Source organism: Phalacrocorax carbo, chromosome 11 (genome assembly GCF_963921805.1).
Source record: "Phalacrocorax carbo chromosome 11, bPhaCar2.1, whole genome shotgun sequence".
Classification (NCBI taxonomy): domain Eukaryota; kingdom Metazoa; phylum Chordata; class Aves; order Suliformes; family Phalacrocoracidae; genus Phalacrocorax; species Phalacrocorax carbo.
The window spans coordinates 22,342,910-22,368,473 of record NC_087523.1 but is presented as its reverse complement, the minus strand read 5'-3'; the positions used below and the strand labels follow the sequence as shown (position 1 = coordinate 22,368,473).

General features: G+C 42.7%; 1 protein-coding gene and 1 long non-coding RNA gene across 4 annotated transcripts in view; one reads left to right on the top strand and one right to left on the bottom strand.

Annotated features, from left to right (window-relative positions):
- Positions 1-5,746, top strand: part of LOC104051408 (vascular endothelial growth factor receptor kdr-like) — a 142,281-nt gene extending 136,535 nt beyond the window's left edge. For both annotated transcript variants that reach the window (XM_064463424.1, XM_064463423.1), the window contains exon 30: positions 71-5,746. In XM_064463424.1, the coding sequence (XP_064319494.1) occupies positions 71-281 (211 nt within the window). In that variant the 3' untranslated portion in view covers positions 282-5,746. The remainder of the gene's footprint in view (positions 1-70) is intronic.
- Positions 1-25,564, bottom strand: part of LOC135315390 (uncharacterized) — a 313,306-nt gene that overhangs the window by 203,992 nt on the left and 83,750 nt on the right. The window lies entirely within an intron of this gene.

Genomic DNA, 25,564 nt, shown 5'->3' with positions numbered 1-25,564 from the left:
CATTAATTACACACAGAGACAAAACCTTATGGAGACAGGGTCAATGCATTATACTGTTTGTTCTCCACAGGCGAAGAGCTGTTAGCAAGAGCAAAGAATCCATATTATCTGATCACGAGCGTGAGGCTGTCAAATACCAGCCAGCAGCGCAGGTAGAAGAGGACACCATGGACTTCACACTGGAAGACTCTGTTCTCCTTCCTATGGATCCAAACCTGGAATGCCACAGCCCGCCCCCGGATTACAACTCCGTCATTCACTACTCGGCCCCTCCAGTGTAATCAGCCCAGCCTGGCACAGGGCATCTTGCACCGCTCTCAACCATGCTAGATTCTTACGGGCCTCCATGCCTGGATAAAGAGGCTGGGTGAAAACAGAAGGGAAATCTGACAGGACAATGGTTCATGTGTTTCTTCTGGCACATCTCCGATGTGAATAGAAGCATCTTCTTTGCTATCTTTAAAGGCCTATTGCAACATACGCAGTAAATTAAAATTCTGTCTACGAGAATCGTTAAGTAGGAGCTGTAACCCAGAACTGCTTCACTCCTTCCGCCCCTAGCTGGGACTCGTCAGTGGCATTTGCAGATTTACGAGTTCCTTCATTCACATTTTACTCCACAAGAGCCTCCAAGAATCGTGTCAAGCTAGTTGTGAAAAACAAGATTCGTTCTACTGGTCCTGCCCGCATCCTGCAGGGATTGTTTAGTACGATGCTGTAAGGGATCAGTTGAAAACAACAGCTATACACGCTAATGCTTTGCTTGTGGAGAAAATCCAAAATAGAGACATCATTCTTAACTTGGGATCTTACCTTCCATAAATACTTCTGAAATATTTTGAAATCCAAAATATTTTGGTTATAATATGCGATTTAGTAACTTCCACTGCCTGTAGGATACACTACTAAAATGGTAAGGCACAGAGGAAGCAGAGAGTACTCATGCATCAAGAGGCAGGCTGGTCTTTTGGGCCATCAGGGCATACGACGTGGTTAAATCTCTTTCCCTGTGTTTCCTCCTTGCCCAAAGAGCAATTTATTTAGCACACATGCAATAAGGAACCTTGACGGAGATGCATCTGTAATGATTGCAAGGCAAAAATCACTGCCTTAAATAAGAACCTTCTTAAGCTTAGAGAGACAGAATTTCCCAGCGCACACGCACATGTTTGTGTGAACGTGCGTAAAATACTCGTTAACAACATGCAAGTTACACATAAACGCACATACACCCTTGAGGCACCAGCAGGGTAGCAGCATTTTTATGTTTCCTTTCTGCACACAGGCTATTTACTAAAAAGAAAAAAAAAAAAAGGCATTTCCTTTGGTTCTGTGGCAGATGCCCAGTTTGATCCTGGGGAACACTAGCCCATGCTGAACTGTAAGCATATGTGACACGTATTTGTCTCTGGCTGTCTTGCCAAGGTAAATATTGGTATGATATGCAATGCCCTCTGCATCTAAACCCTTCATGGTAATTCAAAGCTCTTTTTTGCAGCCTGATCACGCGGGACTGAACGGATCGCAAGTTCTCACATTTGAGAAACTCAAAGCATGTTGCCCCCCGCCGCCCCCGCCAAAAGCTGCTTGTGGCAGGGACTGTTGGGCTGCAAGTACGTACAGCCAGGTCCCACGCGTACCCTGTCCCCTCCCACAACGACTTCAAAGACAAGCAAATCTTTGTCATTTAATGTGCTATGTAACTATCAGAGCTGACTTTAGAAATCCAGGAAGGGAAAAAAGTAGCTAGGTTGCAAGCATAAAAAGCAAGGATGAGAAAGATGTTCATTGACAGTCAAGGCTATAATCTCCTAAGTTATAAACCTAGATCTATAAGTGACTCTGTGCAGTTTCTTCCCAGGTCTGCACAACCCCTTTCTTTTCTTCTTAGTCTTGACACTGATTTGGCTTCTGCAGAGAAAAAGAATTTTTCCTCATGACTACAAACTAAAGGAAGAAAAAAGAAATCCAATGCTTGCAGAACAATTGCGTTACCTTGGCGAAGACAGCCTGAACACCCTCGCGGCAGTGAAGAAAACATTTCTGGACAATCAGTTACGGTTGGTTACATTGAAGTAAGGACAAACAAGCCTCAGGTATTATCAGAGGGGGAAACAAATCTCCACACCCCATACCACGTTAACTGTGAATGCTAAGGCATCTGAAGTACGGGCTCTCGGGAACTGCACTTCTCCTCGACTTCAGATTTGATGTACTAAGGAAATCACCTTCGGTAACTCACAAGCCCCTTGTTCATAGAGGACCTGCAAGCTGCGGTCTGTAGTTGCTTTATGGTCACTTCTGCACTTCTTTGTATTTTAGTACCTATGTATTAAGTAGAGCTGGTTGTAGAACAGAAGCAGCTACTGGGAGGGAATTCATCTGAGGAGTCCCAGAAAGTTCATTGGATCAGATTTTCATCAAACAGTACATTAACTGTCTCTAGCTCCGATCAAATAATCAATCGCTTCTTTTGGAAATAATTTATTCATGTGGCACAAAGAAAAAAAAGGTGCCGACAGTCTGTCTGGCTCTACCGTTAAGGGCATCAGTGTGAGATGGTTTGTTATTGTGCCTCGTTCTGTAGGGTAAGAAGATGACAATGTTTAAAACCCTTTGCTTCTAAACTTTAAAGTAAGTACATATAGGAAAAAAACCCTGCAAGAGTGCTCTGTATTTTGAAAAAGAATGGAAAACACTGCTGTGTGAGCTGTCTGCTTCGAAGCGAGCTGAGCATATCGTCTTTCAGCTTTATCACGCGTGAACTGCCGAGGTTTCTCCGAGAGCAGAGGAACACGAAGCACAGGGCCCCAGCGGAGGCTGTGACGGAACGCTGGCGGCCTGGTCCCCTGGAGGCTCCCAGTGTCGTGCGTCGGCCCTTCTGCACCGCGCGAGCTGGTGTGAAAACAGAGCGCAGGCTCAAGCGCTCAAGACACATTTGAAAACACCGGTTGGGCTGATGGCCCCGAGCGCTGGGGGCTCCGCTGCAGCGGCAAAGTCAACGGCCGTCTCGAGCAGTAGCGATGGCCGTTCCTTCAGAGAGCAAAGATACCCTCCGAACCCGCAATAATGGCCTCCAAGTGTTCTGGAAATGACGAGCGACTGATGTTTGGGCAGATGTGTTTCCAATGTTTATTTTGAGTGGAAGATTTTTTTTTTTCCTCCTTATAGTAAATGTAACAAGCAAAAATATTGCCTGAAAAGTATTACTGAATATATGTCTTCTATTTTATTTACTAATATTTGTTTGTCCTTTTCTCTCCTCCCTTAATTTAATTATTCTTTTCTTACAATGATGTATATAGTTTACCCAGTAGAAACAAATATAGTGGTTCATTTATATTGTTAAAATTTGTAACATTTTAGTCAAAAGAGGAAGAGATACCCAGACATAACAGAGTTAAGTATTGTTACTAAACATTTCACTAATGCTTGCGGGCCAGGCTCCAGTTTACAGCACCCTACTAGTGCCATTCCATAGCGGTTCCTCTCTTGGCTGCGAGGATCTCTGGCTCTCACTCATTCTCCACTTTATTTAGTTTCAGTAAGGAAACAGGGATCTGGAGGAACCTGGCAGGTTTATCTCATTCCTGGAAGTGTCACCATGCAGCTTAAGGTAAAGGCGAGGAATTTTCACTGCCTCTGTTTTAACTCAAGGCTGGTGTATCGGCTACAGGATCAGAAGGGGCCAAATTGTTTAAAAGATGTGATGTTTATTATTTTTTCAGACTTCTCAGGGATTCTTATTCAACTCCTGTCAGCCACCTGCTTTATCTAACCCGACTGAGCTCAATGGTATCTGATATTAACACGTACCTCCGCTTTCTTTAATGGTGCTTACTCCTACCCTTCTCGTCTGCTTGGGGCCCCAGAGAATTCGGGCAAAGGAACTCAGAGCTCACCACAGAAACGTGGTGTTCTTCTCTCCAACAGTCACCTGCCACACAGGTGTCCAAGGATTAGTGCCTTCACCTGCATGTCAGTGTTCGGGCTGGTGTTTTTAACAGTCTGGTTTCCCATCTCTTTTCTCAACTTTTCCTCTATTTCTCAATATTCACTCTTCACAGCCCCTTTGAATTGCCTTTCTCTGCCTTTTGAATAAGGTCAGGTATAAGACTCATGTCGCCCTGCAATTTCCTGTATATTCTGGTCTTACAGAGGCTGAACTAAATAATCTATAGCAAGCTTTTTTTCACATTAAAAATTTTCCAATATGGGCAAGGGAAACTAGTTTATATTGGTTTGTCTAGAAGCCTTTCTGTGTCCTTCCCTGAATGAGAGAAGCTTTTTAATCTATTGATTTTTCAATATTTGGTATCTAGAGCAAAACCAAGACTGGTGAATTTCTATGTGAATCTCTTCTTTCTCCTAATCCTTTCTCAAACAACGAGGCTTCTCTTAGGTTCTTCCAATTTATCCTTACAAGGAAAGGGTCCTAACCAGGATGCTGGGCCCACACCATCTACTCAGGATATCAAGGCAGGTCAGATAAAAAGTTAAGGTCTGAGTAACAGCCTCAAACAAAACCACTGAAATTTGAACCCACTGAATGTTGAAGATGTACGTGTTTAAGGCTGCCTGCAGGTGTAAACTGCTCTGCTTAAGACATCCCACTAATACAAACACTACTCTTTAGTTAACCTGTTTGGTAAATGCCTAGGATAACCTCGAGCACCCAGGCACTTCTCTCTTTGTATCTATGCTCTTGTATACTGCAGGAACGTTAGTCGGCATGCAAGCCAGTAAGTGGCCAGTCAACAGTTTATCGCTTATCTTCTCAGCGATGCTTCACGTTGAGCATTGGCACTGCCTTGTCATCTTCCATCTTGCTTTACAGATTTGATCTGGCCCTACTCCAGCTGCAAGGGTGCGGTCTTGGGTCCATGGTCTCTAGCTGCCATCAGCACCAACCGGACAACACCGGGACACGTTTGCAGGGAAACATGACTAGCAAATAGCTACCTAACAAGATCAAGCATTATTGGGTTCTCCCCAAACACAGGAGCCAGCCAGGATCAGTATCATACTCAGAGATCAGCCTATAATTTTTTTCTTATCACAAAGTCAGTGGAAAATAGAGAAGGTAGCAATAATTCTTTCAACCCTCCCTGCAAATAATAACAGCCAAACCATGAGATCCGTTTTCCTGGTTTTATGCTACACCACAAAAAAAAACCCAGAAAGAATTTTGCCAAAGTAATGACACCAGCACCATCTTATGCAAGTAGAATTCAGGGAGGACCTCTGGATTTGACCCTATCAAGGGTCAGTCACTGCGTAGGATGTAAGCGTTGAGCCCAAGCACTGGCTTGTTTGTTTTACACGTGTTGTTTTCATCTTCTGTTAACATAGAAGAGGAAACTTGCTGGACCCCAGACAAAGATGTTGCTGTAAGGGCCACGGTTTCAGGAAGACTAGTGTGGTATATGGACACACTGAGCAGTGTCCCGTTGTCCTGCCCAATAATCCTGGGCCACAAGAGCCAGCACATCCTTATTACTCAATTCTTTTTTCCTTAGACCTTGAGTTGTCAAAGCAGCTAATGAAAACTGGGAAAACCCAGTAACTAGGGACTTAAAGAAAATAAACTAAGTGCCATGTAATACTCAAAACACTAAGGAATGTTTGTCTGCCCTGTTCCTGTCTGTCTGAAGAATGTATGCACTGAAAACAACGCTTTCTTATGTAGTCAAAAATTGTACTGTATCTATTAACCAAAAAAATAAAAAGATTCTATATTTATACAGCCCAGGGCTCCTTTGTGTCATCTCTTGGCTTGAAAAGTGTTGTCCTTGAAGCAGAATATAAATAAATAATGCAACAATTTTGAGAGGTTTTTACAAGGCATAGATCTCATATTCATTTCGACAGGGGGTTCAAAACTTAGGACATAAGCCTGCCACGCTGTCATTGCTCAGAGGTATCTAATCACTGCATTTGCTTAAAAGATTCGCAGATCTCAGAAAATACTGGCTCCATTTGCCAGAGAAATACACAAATCTGGCTGCCACCAAGAACAGTCCACGAAACACAGAGACTCCTGTCTTGTTACAATTAAAATAAATAAAAAATAAGTGGGACAGAGGTAGAAGACAGAATCAGAATTCTGCATTCTAAATAAGACCCATGTTCACCAAAGCATGTAAGTACCTAAGTCTACGAAGTTAATTTGCAGAACACAGTAGCTTTTGGGGGTTGTTCAGATTCAAAATTCCAGAAACTGTGTTTCCTTTAGCTTACCGTAATATTTTAAAAAGAACACAATCCAATAAATATCTCCCAATACACAGCCATGATGATGTTACTGAATTCTCACTTGAATAAACTCTGCACTGTTGAAATATGGAATATGCCACGCTCTTAATTTGTAGTTAAGGTCTAACATTTAGAAAGCTGAGGCAAAAAAACCTCTTCCAACAACGCCCAAGTGCAGCAGGCTTGCCATTTCCCTTACCAGCTGACTCATCTTTCTGCAACACCATTTCCCATCCCTCATGCCATTTTAGTGGCACAGCAGGTAACTACTGGCAGAAAAAATATGAGATCTTTGCAGTGTTTTTACAGACTGACAAATACTAGTTTCTACTTATGTCTTAAAATACATACTGTCATTAGGGGAAAAAAAAATAAAGTGTGTTCGAGCTTCAAAGCCATTCTTCCATTAGCACAGCCTTAAAAGTTATTGGCCTGTGTATTTTGCTAGTCACATTAAAAACTATGAAGCACTCAAGTCACTTCAAACATTTTAGTTTCTCTTCATTCCCTGCTCCGAACAGTCCTAGAAATAAGTGTGTAAATTATACATGTCATTTGATATGCAGCAATCTCCTTTCATCCACATAATAAGCAAGAACATTCTTCTCTGTAAACTATAAAATGATTCAGTTACTTATGTAACACATGAGTCATTGCATGCGAGGCAATATAGAGTCTCCTTTATGGGGAAACCAATGTATTAAATGGTGGAAGGAAAATAGACAAATTAACTCTGATTTGCTTTTAGCACAAAACGTGAATTATTAATCACATACAGCTTGAGTTACACTTGAGGAAGGTACTCTGTCATGGCACGCCTTGGAAAAGAATTTGGGGGGAAAAAAGTACAACGCTTGGAATCAAGAAATGTAAGCTTTTCTTTTCAGTCTTGGGGCAGGGTACGGAACAGCTCTGTCCCTTACTTTTGGCATACTTGATGTAAAAAATTTTGGGGTTTCCAGCAGCAGCAGGTAAAGATGCAAGACCAGAAAAATCTCAGTCTGAAGTATTGAAACTTGGTGGTTTAAGGTGATAAAAATCCAAGAATAAAATAGGGACTAGCAAGAGAAAGACTTGAGTAAGATAAACAGACTTTGTGGTGGTTACATTAGAGAGCTGAGAAAAGAATCCAGCTGATGCCGAGTCAGGTCCTTTTTCTTTCCTCCCATAATAAGACTTAATTTATGAGGGTTTGTGAAGTGCAAAGGCTCTGCAAGAGTGAAAAACGCTGTTATTTTTATATGCTTTGTACACAGTGAGGCCCATAAGCAGTAGATGATAATTTTGCCTCAAAACCTATGAAGTACCCCATGACTTTCAGTAGACATTTTATGGCCGGCTATTGCCCGTTGGAGTGGCACACTGAATGCTCCCTACTGACTGTACTGCAATGAACTTGTTCTGCGTAAAGACTAGACGAAGCCCTACAAGGGCCATAAATATAATTGTTATTTTTAACAGTGCTGAAGTCAGTTACGATGAGTCGCAATTGTTATTACAGCCTGATGAGTTAGTATTCTTAAGAACTTGGAGAGGAGAGACTGTTCTGTTTAAATTACTTCCTTCCTCAGGGCCTTAGGAAACAGAATGCAGGAAATCAAAGTTCTGGTGGTTCAGTTCCTCTTTCCTAATCCACCCTGATGCACAGAGACCTGTCTGTTCCTTTCCTCACTGCAGGGTCAGAGAATACTTACTCTGTATCTGCACAAACCACAGGGACAGAGTAACACAGCTTCTAAATATTCCCGTTCCATATTTCTTTAAGCGGCCTTTAAGATAGGGCTGTCGCTCCCAGGAAGTAACAGGGCTGAAAGGCATTTCAAAATAGAAGCTGTCATAATATCTAATGCCAAGGTAATGAAATTAACGGGGAGAGCCTCCCATATTCTTCCTATGCATTTGCCACTGATAGTACTTAGTCTCAACAAATGACCTATACAGAATCCTTTGGGTCTGAATCCAGCCTGTTCTTCACTGAGAAGAAATAACACCCAATAAAGACTAAATATTTCCTCTGTGGTTTAAGTTGTGCTTAAAGGTCCAGAGATATTTCTTCAGAGCGTGGGTTGGCCGCAGAGAAGACACAGAGGTGGAGTTAGTCTGACAGTCCTTTGCGGGCCGTAAGTAGCTTTAGTCAAAATGAGAACTTACAATGTGCTGTGAAAAAGAAGTAATGCATGTAACCCAATGTCGGCAACTGCAGCTGTTTGTCTTCCTTTAATGGCAGGTGATTAAAGCGTGATTCTACCTGTCCTAGAAAGAGTAGGAATATGTCTGCTGAGTGCTCTTGTCTAAAGCCATAGTAATGATACTAAAGGATTAAATCTACCACTTCCATACTTTCTACCACAGATTGGAGCTACACAGATGGTTTACTCAGTTGAGTGATTTCACTCAGAGTAGGATCTGACCCACCCAAACGAAAGGAAAAAAAAAACAAACTTATTTCAACTTTTAAAAGTGACATTAGGAACCTCATGAAATTCAACCAGGACAAAACCTGCACTTGGGAAGGACTAAACCCTTGAAGTGATACATGCCGGGGACTGAATGGCTGGGGAACAGCTCTGCTGAAAGGGCCCTCTCGGTCTTGGTAGACATAAGCTGAAAACGAGCCAGCCGTGTGCCCTGGCAGCAAGAAAGGCCAGCAGCATCCAGGGCTGCATTAATGGGAGCAGAGCCAGGGGAAGTGATTATCCTTCTCTACTTAGCACTCATTAGACCACATCTAGAACACTGCATCCCCCACCAGCACAAGCAAGACACTGATAACTGGGCTGAGTTCAGCAGAGGGCCGCCAAGATGGTCAGGACTCAGAGCACTTGCTCTGTGAGTGGAGGCTGAGGGAGCTGGGCTCGTCCAACCTGGAGAAAGGGCGGCTGCAGGGGGACCTACAGCAGCCCCCGCAGGAGGCTGTCGGGGGGGAGCCAGGCTCTTCACAGCGGTACATGGCAGGAGGAAAAGAAATGAGAGACAACGAAACAAGAGAGGTGCAGATATGGATGTACAGAGGAACTTTTTTCCTCCATGAAAACAGTCAAGATGTGGAGTAGGTTACCCAGAAAGGCCCAGGGCCTGCTCTGTGCAGGAGGGTTGACTACAGAGCTCTTCCCAACCTGAACTATCCTACGATCAAGTCTGACTTGGTGTTTCATTCTAATACAGCCTCTCTGTATGTAAATTATATTGGTTTACGCAGTCAAATTACCAACTTAAACCTTCCATGTCGCACAGGTCTAGCCTTTCAAAATATTAGTGATCAGTTCGCAGTTAGGTTAGTTATTCGCCTTGAGCCTCAGCAGAGCTCTGGGAATCATACGTAAAGTGTTAATGACTTTTTTGTCTGCATCAAAACAAAAAGGTGTGGCAATGCTGATCGCACATACAGAAGTGAAACAAACAGCATTCTTCTCATGTAACAGTAAGCGTAAGTCGGCTACTCTAAGAAAACTTAGAGGCAATTATATCTTATGGTTTCATATATACACTTCTGCCTTTTATTTTTTCTTAATGCTACTCCACTTGTCAGATAACGACTAGTACTCAGTGTTCTCACACCATCATTTATCCATTTATCACGCTTACATAGTGATACGAGTCATTAATTAATCATGTTCACTATATTAATTGTGAACCAACCATTTCCCTGAACTTCTTTCAGGGTCACATTCTTACTGTTATCCACGGGAGGGGCAAGTATCCAAAATCAAATCAAATTTCTAAAAATCACTCTGCAAAGTTTTTAAAAACCTAAGAAAACGGTCTCCTCCTCTGCAAATGAAGCAGGAATTTTATTTCCTCCAGGTCATATGGGGGAAAGAGGACCATGCATCTGTCAGTAAGACACTGCTCCTTGACTGAATCAGATATGATTAGAGCATTTCTCCTTTTTCCCTAAATTTTCCTTTTCACGGTTATTACTGTGAAAACTTTGCAATTTACAGTTTTTCTCTTTTGTCTTTCTTTCTTCCACTGTAATGTTGCTAAAGAAAAATTCTAATCTGACAGCAGGTAAGATCAAAGAGACCAACAGCATAATGAAGTCCTTGTTTTCCCGCTGAACTAAAAAAAACTTAGCCCTCCAACACCCATATGTAGGCCTGTGCCTTCTGCCCTTCCAGGCTGCTGTGGATGAGCAATATTAGCATGACTTTTTAAAGCTAGGTCTATACACTTGGTGATCCTCAGGGCCAACAGAATAAACCTGGGCATCTCTGGACACTCTGCTTGGAGTAGCAGGTGGTTATTTTTAAGCTGGACCACCGTCACAGTGAATTCCTCAAAAACCCAAAGGTTAATTTGGTTTTCATAACTATGCATTTGGAAAAAAAAAAAATCCCCCACACACCACCAACAAAAAGAAAACAACCCCAAACAAGAACTTTATTCTTTCCTTGGAGAGTTTTGACCTTTTATTCATGTATATTTTTCAAATCCTGTCTTCCACTGTTTACGCCCCAAGCTAGAATGTCACAAGCCATCTTAGCACAGAGCAGAACTACAAAGACAAGCAGGGATAAGGCAAGGAGAGCAGGTGGAAGGGGGTGAGAATCGTGAATGTGGTGGATCAAGGTAATGGGCTTCCTCAGTCATGTCTACTAAAACATCTGGGATGTACAGAATCATTTTCCTCTTTCCCCAAAGCTTCTGAGCCAAGCGACAAACTCCCCTCATGATACGATGTCAAGAGAGATGTGCGACACGACTTTACAACCCCATGAAAGGATAGGGTAGTGGACTGCAGCCAAAACATTATCTCCCTGAGCACTAAAATAGCTAGACTAAAATCTGAACATCACAAATGACTTCTTGTCTATCTGATGGATTTTTCGGAACTCCAAGCTACACTGGAGGTTACATCAATAATTCCTCCTATTGTCGTGATGACTCATAAATGGATCAGACCATTGCACTGACACCTATTGACTCAGCATCCCTCCACTGCTGAATAATACTTCTGTTGTGCTGATGCCACATGGCTTTGCCTTGATGCTAACTTTTGAATTTGTGAGATCCCAGATGCCTTCAGGATGTTGTAATAAGTGGGACATGCCAACAGATTGCAAAGAAAAACTGAAGTCATCTTCATTCCTTCCCTTTGTACCATTATTTCCTTCCAGAAAGGAAAAGCTAGGAGTTGAGAAGATATGTGCTTTTCTTCAAATGATGGTAAGGACAGTTTTGGAGCTGCTCATGATGCATAGCTTCTCTCTGGTTTGTGAGTAAAGTGCCTGCGTCTTACTGGTGCCAGGTCCTGCACTGCTGCGTCGAACTTCCTTAAGGGAGCTTAAGGAAGCTCCAGAGAAGGACTGATTTTGCAGTTCTCTACTCTGTGCCTCCAATAGCTGACATACATTTGAGTCAGGAGAAAAAATAATAACCCCAGTTGATAAAGGCAGAAAACTAGATTCCAGATGTACCCAAGAAAAAATTTTACTTACTCAAAATTTTCTCTGGACTTGAGCAAACCACAGCTCTTTAAGCAAAAAAAGGGGATCTAATCCTCCCCAAAATCACGCTAAGTAGTTCCCTTCTCCTAACACTATCCCAAGAGTGGGACAATTAATAATCTATTTCCTAAGATTTCAGTTAGTATTTAGGTGCCAGGGAGTTTTTTATTTAAGCAAGACTAATGCCCATCTTTTTTTTCTGTTGTTTTTTTTTTTCTGTTTTAACCCCATTCACTAAAGAGCTATATTTTTAATGGGCTTAAATATTAACTACTAACCGAGTAGTCTGTAAGTAGAAAGAGAAATGGAACAGAGCTTGCAAACCCTGTTCATGTGGCCCTATTCCAATCTGATAGAATGAGAAAAAGACCTAAAAATGGGAAAGTACTTGCGGTAGCTTGAAAAATCTATGCAAAGGCAGAAGAACCTTAGCACTGTGACACTAATAAATTTTGCTTGCATCAAGGATTTAGTTAAGTCCCGCTGACTCCTCACAGACCGAGCTGCACCGACACCTGGATTAGCGTACAGTCAGACCACTTGATTCTCTCTGATATAGTCCACAATGTGCCCTTCAGAAAATTCACTCTGTTCCCGTTTCCATACAAAGTGCTCAGCAGCAGCGCTACAGCAGAAGGGATGTCATCGGAAGTGAAAACCAGAAACATCTCCCAGCTATTTCCTCAGCTGATTATTCTCTTCTGGTTTGGTCGAAGCAGGGCCTTCAACTGTAACCGACGGCAGAAGTTTCTCAGCGGTTGCCAAGGACAGTGAAAAGTACTTGGAGAGTGGTTCAGAAGAGAGCACGTATAAACAGTACCACAGCGATGCTCCCGTTGGACTGCGGGAAAGTAAGAGCGCAGCAGCTAAACTACAAAAACAAATAAGAAACACACACACACTTTCATGCAAACATATTTATGAGCAAGTGGTGACTAAAGCTTTTTAGTTGTGGGGACCTCCACGGAAAATTCTGTAGCAGACCCGTGCATGTATGTGAATGTGTAGCACAACAGATGTTTGAGGGGCTTTGTACAAAACTAGAACAGCGTAGGGGGTTCAATATCAAGACAAAATTAAAAAGATGAGAACGTTTAGCCTGTCATACACCAGAAAACAAGAAAAGAGGCCCATTGGCTCATAAAGGGCCTCGAAATTTGCTCGAGAGACCCTGTTTCATTTTCAATCCAAGCCCATCTCCGTAACCTTAGGGATGGTCGGTGAAACCCCTGCTGAAGGGTACTTGCTGGTGCATCATTATACATTGCGGTTTGCCACAGTCAAGTTTCCACAGGATTTTGTTCTTTTTGTTTTTTAAACGACATAAAAACTTGACGGTGTTCTCAGGCATGTGTCAATTCAGAGTGAGTGTGAGAACAGATCTGCAGGTGAGTACTATACAGTCCTTTACAAGGTTAATTACTATTTTTTTCTGTTTTCCAACATATAACACAAATAGTCTTGTCTCAGTAACGAATAACTAAGTTTTGTTTTGTTCTGTAGAATATTTTCTCCCAAAAACTGAATTATACAATCACAGCATGCCACTACTACAACAACACAACAAAGAAAGGTTTAAGTGAGATTTATAAGGCTCTGAGAAGGATGGACCCTATTACCTCAAAGTAAATAGTATCCTTGTAACGTAGCATAACACCTAATAACAAAGAAGCTTAAACTCCATCTCTGCCTGTCTGTATTTCATAATTTCAAATAATGGAAGCCCAAGTACCTGATGGCAAGTGTCTGATCAGCACCCACTGAGTAGATCTCTACCTCCATAAAGTGAACGCAAAGCTATCTCTGCAGTTATTTCTGTCTTTGAAACTGCCAGCATCGACACGGAAAACACGAGCCGAAGCCTGGGAACTGATTTACACACTGATCTTCTTGCTAGTGCTGCTACTGGTTCTGGGGAGGTTACCACTTTCTCTAAAGCGGTGGCAAAGATCACAGCTGGAGGAAGACTAAAGACATCAAAGCAAAGTAGGCCATTAAACCATTTCATTACTGGAGTTCCCTGCCATGTATGTGGATGTTCAGGAAATTCAGACCAAATAACTATGTAAGGGAACATACTTCATTTGCTTTAAAAGCAAACAAAGGCTGCAAATGATTTTGTAAGCACAGTACAAGTTATGTAAAAATATGTGAAAAATGCCGGGCAAAGGGCAGCGTAAATCCCAAGACAGATTCAAGAACCTCCCTTTGTTTTTGAGGGCTCTTCAATGGGAGCCTAAAATCTGGGAGGAAATACTGTATAGGCTGCATTTCATGGGAATGTATTTGCTGGTGTTTTATTCCCACACTTTAGACCTCATCTCACCATTCTCAGTTACTCCATTTGGGTTGGGTTAGGTCTTAGCTGTTGCTCTGGAGGGATCAGGCATATTTTGGGTTATTACTAATAGCTAAAATATTGCCTCCCAGTCTGTGCTGATAATTCAAGCAAGTAAACTGTGTTTGATACAATATCTGTATTCACACAAAAAAAAAACCAAACCAAACAAAAAACCCAGGCACAGAAAGGTTTCGGAGGTTAGGGAAGACCTAGACCAAGGACAGTCCATCCGTGGCACAGGCAGCCTTTGGAACAGGTACAAACCAAGCTTTCAAAATACCGGCACTTCTGATGTGAAGGAAGCTAAAATGCCTGAGGGCTGTCACAAAAGCAACAAACCACCAAAAAAACTTTAAGTCTAAAAGAGCCCCGGGGTGGAGAGACAGAAGGTGAAATCACACGTGAGCAGTGCTACTGTTCCAAAGGAAGACAAGCAGGACAAAGAGGCGTCGCAGAGCCCGCCCAGGGCCCCATCTGCCTCCGTTTCTTTTTCCGAGGCCATAATAGGCTATCAGCAGGCTCCTAGCAAAGTCTTGGGCCTTTTTGCAGCTGGTTAATTCTGTTCACCATCATCAAGATGCCACTATGAAGTCATACCAGAATGAAATGATGAAAATTATATTGCAAAAGGACAACTGGAATCAGGTTGGCAAAACCAATTCTTATATATAGAAAGTAAAAGCTCTAAAGTAGAATTTTTGGCATGGGATGACAAAGCCATAAAGGAAAGCGCTCTTTTCCTAGCGTAGTTATATGCTTGTAAGGAAATGAGCATAAGACATACTCCAGATAAAGAAAAACTCCCATAAAAGGAAGAACTCCTTAGTATTGTACTTTTTATTTTAAAAATCTAAGTCCCAAAAAGGGACATGAAGCATCATATGAAATATTTCTAGTATGAAATTGAAAGGAAAACATTTCCCAGACAACTAAAATGTCTGTCTCATATGCCTGCAAAGAATGCTTGATAGGATTCTATTTGAATGAGAGGCAAAAGGGATTGCAAAGACAGCCAAGGAGATTAACACAGCTTCAATATTTACATTTACTGGTGAACATAATTTGCTCACAGAAAGATTGAAAATGTAATAATGACATTTCCTATTTCAAGATTTTTGTTCGCTACACCGATAAAAATGTGTATACATTTGCAAAATCATTTCAATCTCTCACCACTCGTTTGTGTGTCTTACAGAGCTGAGAAAGGGTGTAGAAACTACAAAAATTAGGAAAGCATCAAGTTTGAGCAATTCAGAGTAGACGCTACTTGTAAAGATGAGGCACTCGTCTTCACAAGACCAAAAAATATTTTAGTTCTTTATTGGAGAAGTTTTTGGTTACGGATTTATTAAATCACTAAGACTTTTGTCATTTTTTAGATTAAAGAGTGTGTGGATGGGCTAGTTTGGTTTTAGCTGTATTGGTTGGTGTCTGTAAGGGAAAAAAATCCTTTAAAAAAGTCTTGCGGAAGGCAAAAGAATATGTGCGGATTTTTTTTTTTTTTTTTTTTTTGAGAAAAGTACGTTAGAATCTTGAAGTCTTTTAGGTTGAAATTCCATAAAGAGAACTGAATAACTGACTTGTCCTTTTTTTTTTTTTTAAGCATGTGTAAGGTTTCACCTCAACCACTTCACTGCACAGCTAAAGGGAAAGATAGTCTCTTTGTATACACTTCAGTTGAGCTATCTGCTTTCTGACAAGACGGACTCAAATCTGCCACACAATAGCTTGGGCCACTTCATTTAAAACAGCAGAGAAATTATATTAACAGAGATGTAAACTACGAGGAACGCCGAAATACAATTCCCTTTCTGTTAGACTCATTTGAGTGTTGATGTAAAGAATTTAAGGCACTAAAGAACCCTGTGATCTTGTGTTAGTCATCTTCCCCACAGCTTCTGCCACAGATGTTGACAATTAACTCCCCGGATTTACAGTTGGAACTAAAGGACTCAATTCAGACTGGGGTAAAATCACTCATCTCTGTGTATAACGTTATTGATCCAGGCCTTGCTACCATTCTGGAAGGCCCTCCCTTAATAGATCTGAACAAAAACTGTTTTATCTTGCTTTTTAGTATTTGAACAGCTTTTGGACATTTATAAACAAGTACTGCTGACTGATCTTTGCAGCAAGGCCATGGCAAAGATGAATCCAAGAGCCAACTACAGTGTAAAAGAATATTTCAAGACTCCACTAAACCATCACCATAATATCCTGGTTTTTTTGTGTTTATTATAGTCAAGAACTACATGTCACTATAGTTTTGGACGTTTTACTAGCAATAGTTGTTCCGATAATGAAGCAGCACAGGACATTCATCCCATTTAACTTTTACTTCTGTTCTTTTAGGCGAAGATTGTTGAATGTTTATATAACTAAGAAACAAAACTGACCTTCTCTGCAGAACATCACAAATTTATCCTCAAGCAAATACATCTACACACAGGGAGGTGCAGAGTTTGCACTGGATTTCACCCACTTCCCCACGCGTGGCGTGTAAAGATCTGACATGGAAACCCTGCTAACGTGGGACTACAGGACACTGTAGCTCAGCAGCTGAACCACACAGGGTGTGTTGGTGAACAGGGAATCTGGCATCAGGTCAGCTTCTCCCTGTGCTTTTGTTCACCTCCAAGAACTTCCTGATAGCATGAAATGTGCTGAATAGGTATTTTGAGAGAACAGCCCCAATTTTAACAGTTGGTTTGATCGAACCAGGCCTAAACACCTTTCATGGCCTGAATCTATTGCTGCTACTTCAGTAGTCAAAGGGGAAATCGAACAGAAATACGAGGCACTCCTGTGAAGAGGAAGCATGTTTACTGGCACAGCGCCATCACTCCCAGCTGACCCTATGGCGAGGGGGGTTAGTCAGATTTCCTACAGCAGCTTATTTTATTTTGCTGCACATACATAAGCCGCTGCACCTATTAGGGATATTTGCCCAGGCTGATTCTCAATGTATTATTTAAAACCAACCAACAAACCACACACTTAAAGAATAAAAGGAAACACAATAAAATTGTTCTTGTTGTCATGGCCTTAAGTAAAAGGAGAGATGGAATATCATAAATATCCATAAGGAGACATGCTGCGATTCATCCCCTATCTACAACATGCAAAAGCCGAAGATGACATTTACCCTCCAACAAAAAATTATTCCTAGTTTTCACACTATTTAAACAACACGCTGGAAGTTTGACCAGCGTTGCACTGTGTCCCTGCTGTACCGCACTGCAAAAGTTTTGGGGTTTAATTTAAGGAGCTTTCAGTAATCTGTGACACATCAAGAGCAAGAATGTAGTTTCGGATCTTGCACCGTGAACACAGGAGCGATGCAGACCACAAAGAAGGAACTAATGCAGAGCTTTCAGGGAGATTTACTTAAAGGGCGTTAAACACTGTTTAAGGTTGCAAGGCAGCACAGTGGACCCTGCAGCCTGGGAAGTGCAACCTCAGCCTCCGATTGTGGGACTGCATGGAACAAGGACCTTGGCTGATACTGCAGGTTCAGTGGTTCACTGACAGCTCTTAATTCCCTGAGCCCAGATGTGAGAGTATTGGCAGACACAGCTGAGAGGCAGCGTATCATCGATTCTGCATTAAGATGCTGCACCATCCTCCAGGATACAACCCAGTCAGCGCTAAGGTTCGTTTCGGTCTCCCTCCAAGAAGCCCCACAAATTGATGTCTGCGCATCTAGCACAACTGCCAAGGAAGCCAGAGAGCGATACAGCCAACTATGGGAACACACTGACATTGTGCCAAAAGTCAATACAGAAGTGATTGTTGAAAGTTTCAGTGATTTATGAGGTGGAAAAGGGTGATCAGGATGCAAAGAGAAACAAGAACTTTCCATTTCCTACTTCGTGCGCATAGGGCGCTGCACAAAACAACGCACAGCACCAGGGTGGTGTATATGTCTGAGGTACCGTGCCCCTGAGAGGAACCCTGCAAGTGATCCCAGACAGAGAAACAGCGACTGTGAACACAAACAACAGTCACGATCAACTCAGGCACAGCTTACGCGCAAGAGTGAACACAAAACGGGATCCTGGGGGACAGTCAGAAGGTTTTGGGGGCTTTGCAGTTTACTGAGGGTAGGGGGTACAAAGAACTCTTCTTTCCCCCCCCGCCAGCACTAGAGAAAGCACCATTTGACTGTGCTTTATTCCAAAAAGATTAACCTTTTCTACAAAAGAATCTGCACATCTCAACTCCCCAATGTCTATGGAGAAAGCGCTCTCTGAACTCCTGGCACTGATGCTGTAGAAGTCACTGGTGACGCCAGCACCTGGTGTATGTGGATTTTTCCACCATCCACTGGACAAAGCAAATTACCAATCCACTATAACAACAAAAATGTTTATGCAAAATGCCAACTTTGCTAGCAAAGCATTAAGCAATCAGCTTGGCTAGGCGCTCAGACTATTTCAGAGAGCCAAGAGGGATGGGCAGAGAAAACCGGAGGTAAAAGGGCACTAGGGCAAAAGAGTGAACAAAACCCTAATTAGTCTATAGATGGGACAATATATGTCCTAAAAGTTCAAAGTACCTTAAAAATATTTCTTTCTTTCAAGCATTTGGAAATAGGGGGAAGTTGAGTGAAAACTTGCAGTCTTTTTTAAAGTTAATTTTGTTAATTATGTCATCATTTCTGACCTCTGCCAGGTGTCTTAGGATGCCACCACCAGCATGTAAGTACCAAACCAAAAATATTTTTATAAAACATGTTCTCTGATAAAAATTGACAAAAAGCACTCATCAGTTCAAGATCACAGTTAGAATGGGGAAAGGGAAGGCAAAATAGCTGTAAGCCACTTTGGCATCATCCATCAATTCAGACAAAACGATGCCTTTGGATTCACTCGGGAGCCAGCGGCCTTAGGGCTGTTGCAGCTTCGCTCTGAGCACAGAGGCCGGCCGCCGATAATCCCCAAGAACGGCCGGCATGCAGCGTGCAACGCGTTCTGGCCCTTCTCAGTACACCCAAAATGACAGCAGATGTTGAGATGAGTCTGTCCTGGGGGATTCCTGGTTTTTATAAGGGTCTCTGTGCAATGGAAAAATACCTTTTATTCATAAGCGCAGAAGGCTGGCGTATACTGAGCCAGAATGGGTGTAAGGGAATTCGGTTATTTTTCTTTGCTTCTGCAGTAGAGACTCAAAAGCACAACGTCCTTGCTTGCAATCCTATTGCTGGCAATGCTTTCGTTAGGGTGCCTAGAGGCGTTTGTGCGGGCTACAGCAGCATGCCGGTCTAGTATCAACTCCTGCCCTTGGAAATTATTAAAATCCAGCACATCTTCTGAATGAGAAATGAAATGTGTTCTCCAGCAAAACCCTAAAACTGCTCATGGCGCTGGCAGCTATGTTAAAACAAGGGTGTTCAAATAAAATACCTATTAAAAAACATTGAATTGAACTTCTCAATAGAATTAGAGTTTCCTGAAATTTTATTAGGTGGCAAGTCCATAAACTACAACAGAAACAAAGGAAGAAAACCAAATCATCCTTTATGAGCTACAAAGAGGTAGCAAAGGGGACCAAAAAAAAGCACTTTTAAAAATTATTAAGTCTATGAATGATAATTTTATCTCTTTCTGACAGTAAATGGCTCCTATGGATTTGTTAAGGTTATAAGCACATAAATGCAGAGTAAAATGAGCTCTCTACTAAATTGCAAATACACTCCCAGCTGCGCTCCCACGGCTAAGGGGGAGGGGATTAAAAAGCCCCACCAAACCATCAGTACCCAGGTGGCATTTGCTTTTACCAAGATTCACAGCGACTACACAGAATGGCAGCACGTTCTCAGCAAACGTCATTGTCATTGACTGGGACGAGGAAGGAAATTGGGGTTTTCAGGTTCACGCAGCAAATCTTCTGTCGAGGAACGACAGCGAGTGGATGTGCCTCGGGCCGTTGCTTTGCACACTCCTCACCTCGATAGCACAGCTCCTCTCGGAGTGTGTTCCAGGGTCTGCAATGCACCCAGTCAGCCTAGATGGTCTCACGGTCCCTCCTGGCCCTGTAGGTCTATGGATGAGCAAGTAGGCCTCAAACGACTTCAAAGAACTTCCTTCTGCCTCTTGCAGCATTAAATCACAAGGGATTCTTTCGCCTTCCCTCCTGCTGCATTTCTAGTGAAAACCCTTTTCTTTACCTACACTCTTCAAACAAGAGCACGTCGTAATTCAAGCCACATCGCACTCTAGAAGAGGCTGCGTTCCAGAGCAGGGCAAACTACCCTTTTTTCTACAAGGAACTTTGTAGAGAAGAGCACTTCAGACTGAAAAGCGCTGGAAAAATACATTGTTTTCAAAGACTTAATTGAAACTACTCTTGAAGGGCAATACCTGATTCACTGTCACCTTCATTCCACATACTTCTAATACCCACAAGATCACAAGGTTAGAGACACTTCCAGCTGCTGCTCAGCAAGTGAATCCATTTGACTCAAACCTTATAGCAATATACTAAACACATACAGCTACTTTGGGTGTATCAGCTTGGTTATACATCTCCTAGAACTACTCAGCAAAATACTACAAAGAATGGCTTTGCCTTTAGAAATCGGTTGGCATAAACGAAAGAGAAATTAAACGGTCTGAGGTCAGGCAGCCCTTTGGACAGGCACAGAATCCAAACCTGTCTCAAAAAACCTCTATGTCCTTAAATAACCAAGATCTTTTAATCAGTGTTTTAGATGTTTTGAAATTAAGAAACTTCTAGTTGAAGCCATGAGTTATGGAAGAGAGTAACTGGTCATTCAGCAAGGCGTACGTTCTCCATCTATAACCCTATACAATACAGATACCATTATAAGCTTCTTACTGTCCCATCACTAATAATATCATTAATACTAATACAGATTAATACCTTTACTACGCACCTGAGCAGAACAGCCTTCCAGAACAGTCTGATCATGTTTGAAGAGTGATTTCTAACCAACCCCTCCTTTTCACAGATCCTGTGAAAGGTAACAACTCTGCATTAGCTACACCTGCAGCTTTAAAGCAGCCCCTCCGAGAAAAGGGAAGCTGGCAGGGCAATAAGAGGTACAGATGCAGCGCTTGTTGCTGGTCACACTGAGCAAGCCTGTTCTGGAGATTGCATTTCCATTGCTCCAAGAGTAAACCCCCTGCCTCACCAAACCATTTTTGAAAAGTAAATACATTTATAACTTCAAATAATGGTAAAACTGCATGGGATATCCAAGAGAAAGGGCTTCTCTGAAGTAATCTCTTAAAAGAGTGAATGGAACAGGGCTGTGCTGGAAGCTAAGGGTCAGACTGTCCTAACTACCACCATTTGTGCATATTCAGCAATGACTCATGAAATTACAAGCCAGAGCTGGTGACCTGCAGGAATTCAGCAAGAGTCAAAAGAGAACTGAACATTTGTGTGGATAATTAGAACATCCACATTTAGAAGGGGGTCAAAGAAATACAATATTAGAGGAGAAATAGAAACCCCTTGGGATCTGAGGTCAGAATACATGAGATAAAGTGTCCCAAAAGTCACTTGTTATATTTTCATCCTCTCTGCAACTTTTTGCACCTTTCTCTGAAACTTCTAGTGCTACACAATGCTGGATAGTAAATGGAGCAGCAGCTGGGTATGAGATGGCACCCTATGTTCTCATGTAGCAAGTGATTTCAAAAAACATTCATTGTGAAATGAGAACTAAGGGTTTCTCAGCTGTACATACTGATTTTGAAGAAATAACTTTCTCAGAAGTAACTGCAAGTGCTCCACTCTGTACAGCATCTGGGAAGTGTCTCTAGAGCATGTAACAATCCAGATACATTCCCAGTCCCACTGACCCACAGCACTGAAAGTACATTTTCAGAAGTCCAGCAATATGGGCTCCATTTTCCCTGTTACCGCAGAGAGATACACATGATTTCTTAAGCATGCTGCCTCAAAGTCATCTCGCTAACAGTTATTAAAACTGGAGGCCACATTTTTGATCATGGAAGAAGCAGAGCACAGGCTATGATGAGATGCATCCTCGGTGATATATTTCCCACCTCTAATGACATTATGTTTCTGTGATCCACTTCTTTCTTCCCTTCTGTTGAAATCAAGCATAGAAATGGATGAGCTACACTGCGATGAGGAAATCTCATCTACTTAGTACCAGACTCAGCTTCAGAAAGCCATGTTCACATCCGCTCTGTGGCATTTCTAGGACTTGGTTCCAAATGAGGAATATTTCTCTAGCATACAGCTCAGGTTTGCTCTCAAAATACAGGTAGGCAACCGAGAAAGAAAGTCCTGCTCTTTCAATATTTGCATGTGTCACCTAGAAACCAGGGCTTCCTCATGAGGGATTTGCCTAGTAAAGTTGTTTTCCGCATCCAAAGGCCAGCAAAGAAGGCAGTATCTTGAGACATTTGACCATAGTAGCCATTTTGTTAGTTCTTTCAAGAGGCTGAGTATTAATTTTGGCAGCTTTCCAGGAACAGTTGATGCAGTAACTACTGCAACTGTGCCTGATATAACTGCAGTGTACTGCTGCTCAGGAACTGCACTACAAACCACCTTCTTGATGGGTTTCAAGTTTTAATTTTTTTCCAGGGGGTTTAAGAACCCGTTAAGGAAATTGCCGTGTCTGTAATGTCTTGTAGACAGTATTTTGAGGAAGGGGTCAATAATTCATAGAATCATGAAGGTTGGAAAAGACCTCTAGGATCATCAGGTCCAACTGCCAACCCAACACCCCCAGGCCTCCTAAACCATGTCCCCAAGTGCCACGTCTACATGTCTTTTAAACCCCCCCAGGGCTGGTGACTCCCCCACCTCTCTGGGCAGCCTGTGCCAGGGCCTGACCCCTCTGGCAGGGAAGACATTTTCCCTCATCTCCAACCTAAACCTCCCCTGACGCAGCTTGAGGCCGTTCCCTCTCGCCCTGTCACTGGTGCCTTGGGAGCAGAGACCGACCCCCCCTCACTCCAGCCCCTCTCAGGCAGCTGCAGAGAGCGAGAAGGGCTCCCCTCAGCCCCCTCTTCTCCAGGCTAAACCCCCCCAGCCCCCTCAGCCGCCCCCCAGCACACTTGTGCTCCAGACCCTGCCCCAGCCCCGCTGCCCTTCTCTGGACACGCTCCAGCCCCTCCAGGCCCTTCTTGTCCCGAGGGGCCCAAACCTGAGCCCAGCGTTCGAGGTGGGGCCTCCCCAGGGCCGAGCACAGGGGCCCCATCCCTGCCCGGCTCCTGCTGGCCACACCAGGGCTGACACAAGCCCGGGGGCTGGTGGCCTCCTTGGCCACCCGGGCACTGCTGGCTCATGCCCAGCCGGCTGTCAGCCCCCACCCCCAGGGCCTTCTCCGCCGGGCACTTCCCAGCCCCTCTGCCCCAGGCCTGGGGCGCTGCCTGGGGTCGGTGTGACCCAAGGGCAGGACCCGGCACTGATTTTCAACAAATCTCTATACCACAAATGGGAATGTGGGTGCTTTTCAGACAGTGGTCTAGTTAATGTAGCACATGTAGTGTGGTAATTCAGACTCCAAAAATTCTCATACTGCCTTCATAAACGAGTCATTCCTAAAGATTTCTAAAACTGACTTAAAATACTATTAAATAGAACAAATTTACTTAGCTAAAATAAGAGCCAATGTAGCGTCTTAAGTTTGCAAAAAGCGTAGACCTGGTTTCCTCTTACGCCACTGTAAATCATAGTGTAACTCTTTTGCGTTAACGGTAGGAGTCTGAGGAGTGGCTGGGGAGAGACCCTACCGTTGAGTTGTGAGGGTCAGACAGGACCCCCTGCTTTCTAAACTCCTTCTCCGAGAGGAGTGCAGGTGCGGCTAAGCCCAGTCTTAGTCTCAGAATTGGTCAACAATTTATTTTCTAAGAGTATTTGTTGTTAGTAACTCATTTGGCAGATGCCCTGACCAGTTGCATTCAATGAGAACGATCACAGCTAGATTAACGAATAGTGCAGTTTATTAAAGCAACAGACACACAGGTTCTTTGGATTACTGGTGATAAGATTGCTGGTTACAAAACACACATAAATACCAAAGATACTAGTACACTGCTAGGTTACAAGTATGCAAAACAAATATGAAGCTACTCTAATATGAAGCAAAGCAACTCTAATACGTTAGGGACTTAAAGTGACTCTCTAGAGGTTTCCTATCTTACCCAAAGGCATCCCAGTGGGGGGAAAGAGAGGCTCAGCCCCTTGACTGGTCCCAGAAGTCAGAGTGGTACACGATGGGATCTTCCCCAATACCCTCTTTCTCTTCACATATTTTATACTATTTTTTACCTTTCAGGTGGAGCTTGAGTGACTCTAGTCATACATCCCTTTATTATGATTGGTATAAAATTTCCTTGCTTTACTTTTAAAAGCGTAGACTAGAAGAAATTCGAAGCACATGCCCAGCGAGGGGTGGTCGCACCTTAGAGGCGGGTAACTTTTGGGATGGAGGTGTGTTTTGGTATTATAATGATATTATAATGAGCAAAGTTCACCAAAAGGACAGCGTTTTGTCAAAAGCATGACAGACTGTTGCCCCAGGGTGGCAAATGTGCAGTCTACCAGCTCCATGGTACCTCAAGTTCCCATTTATCACAGAGCTGGCCGTGACACCTCCACACTGCTCCACCCTCCGGACAACTCCTCTCAGAGTCAGTACGCCAAGTTCTCCTGGCCTTGCCGACATCTAAGGTTACTGGAGAACTTCCGTGGAATGGATTCCTCACATATCAGCTGAACTCCACCCTGACAGCTTCTTCAGTGCTGTACCTTTCCTAAAAACATAAGTTTAATTGCTAAGTCACCTCCAGCGATTATTCCACAAACACAACTTGATAGTATGCTCACACAAGCAAAAAGGGGTCAGACTTTCATTTTAGGTTCTCCTGACCATTTGTGCAGTGTGAACGCTTTTTCAAGACCAACAATATACTACTGGTTTCAGGTATTCTAATTGACTACGGTCTTTATTTTTTCTGCTAATTTATTCAGTAGCCATATAGTCTTCCTGTGGTTAATTAGAGAACTCAGTCAAGCTTGTCTAAAGATTTTATAAGTATGAACATGTTCTCTCTTCTTGTATCTCCTTTTCCTGCCTATTAATCTCACAACAATTAAACTAAATGCTTCTTTTTAAAGAAAAAAAAAGGCTATTTGGAAACTCCATGTTAAAAGCCAATAATTATTCCCAAGTTCATTCTTAAAGAAAACAATAACAAAAAACCATACAAAACTAATCAACAAGTGGTAGAGGAGCATGCCTTTGAAATCAAGGTGTTCATTTGACACCAATATAAACCGCACTGGAGGACGCGGCATTACACCAGTACAAACCTTAACCCTTGAATAAATGACCCGACAATCACACTGTACTGAGGACATCCTTTAACTTTGCTCTTCGTATACCAAGGCCTAGGTAAGCAGACCAGATCCTGGAAAACTGGAACAAAAGTCATCTATGGGCTTTTGTTGATGTGAATTTGATTCTCCAATAACTCAGCTCTACTGAGAAAAAGTTCAAAGAGCT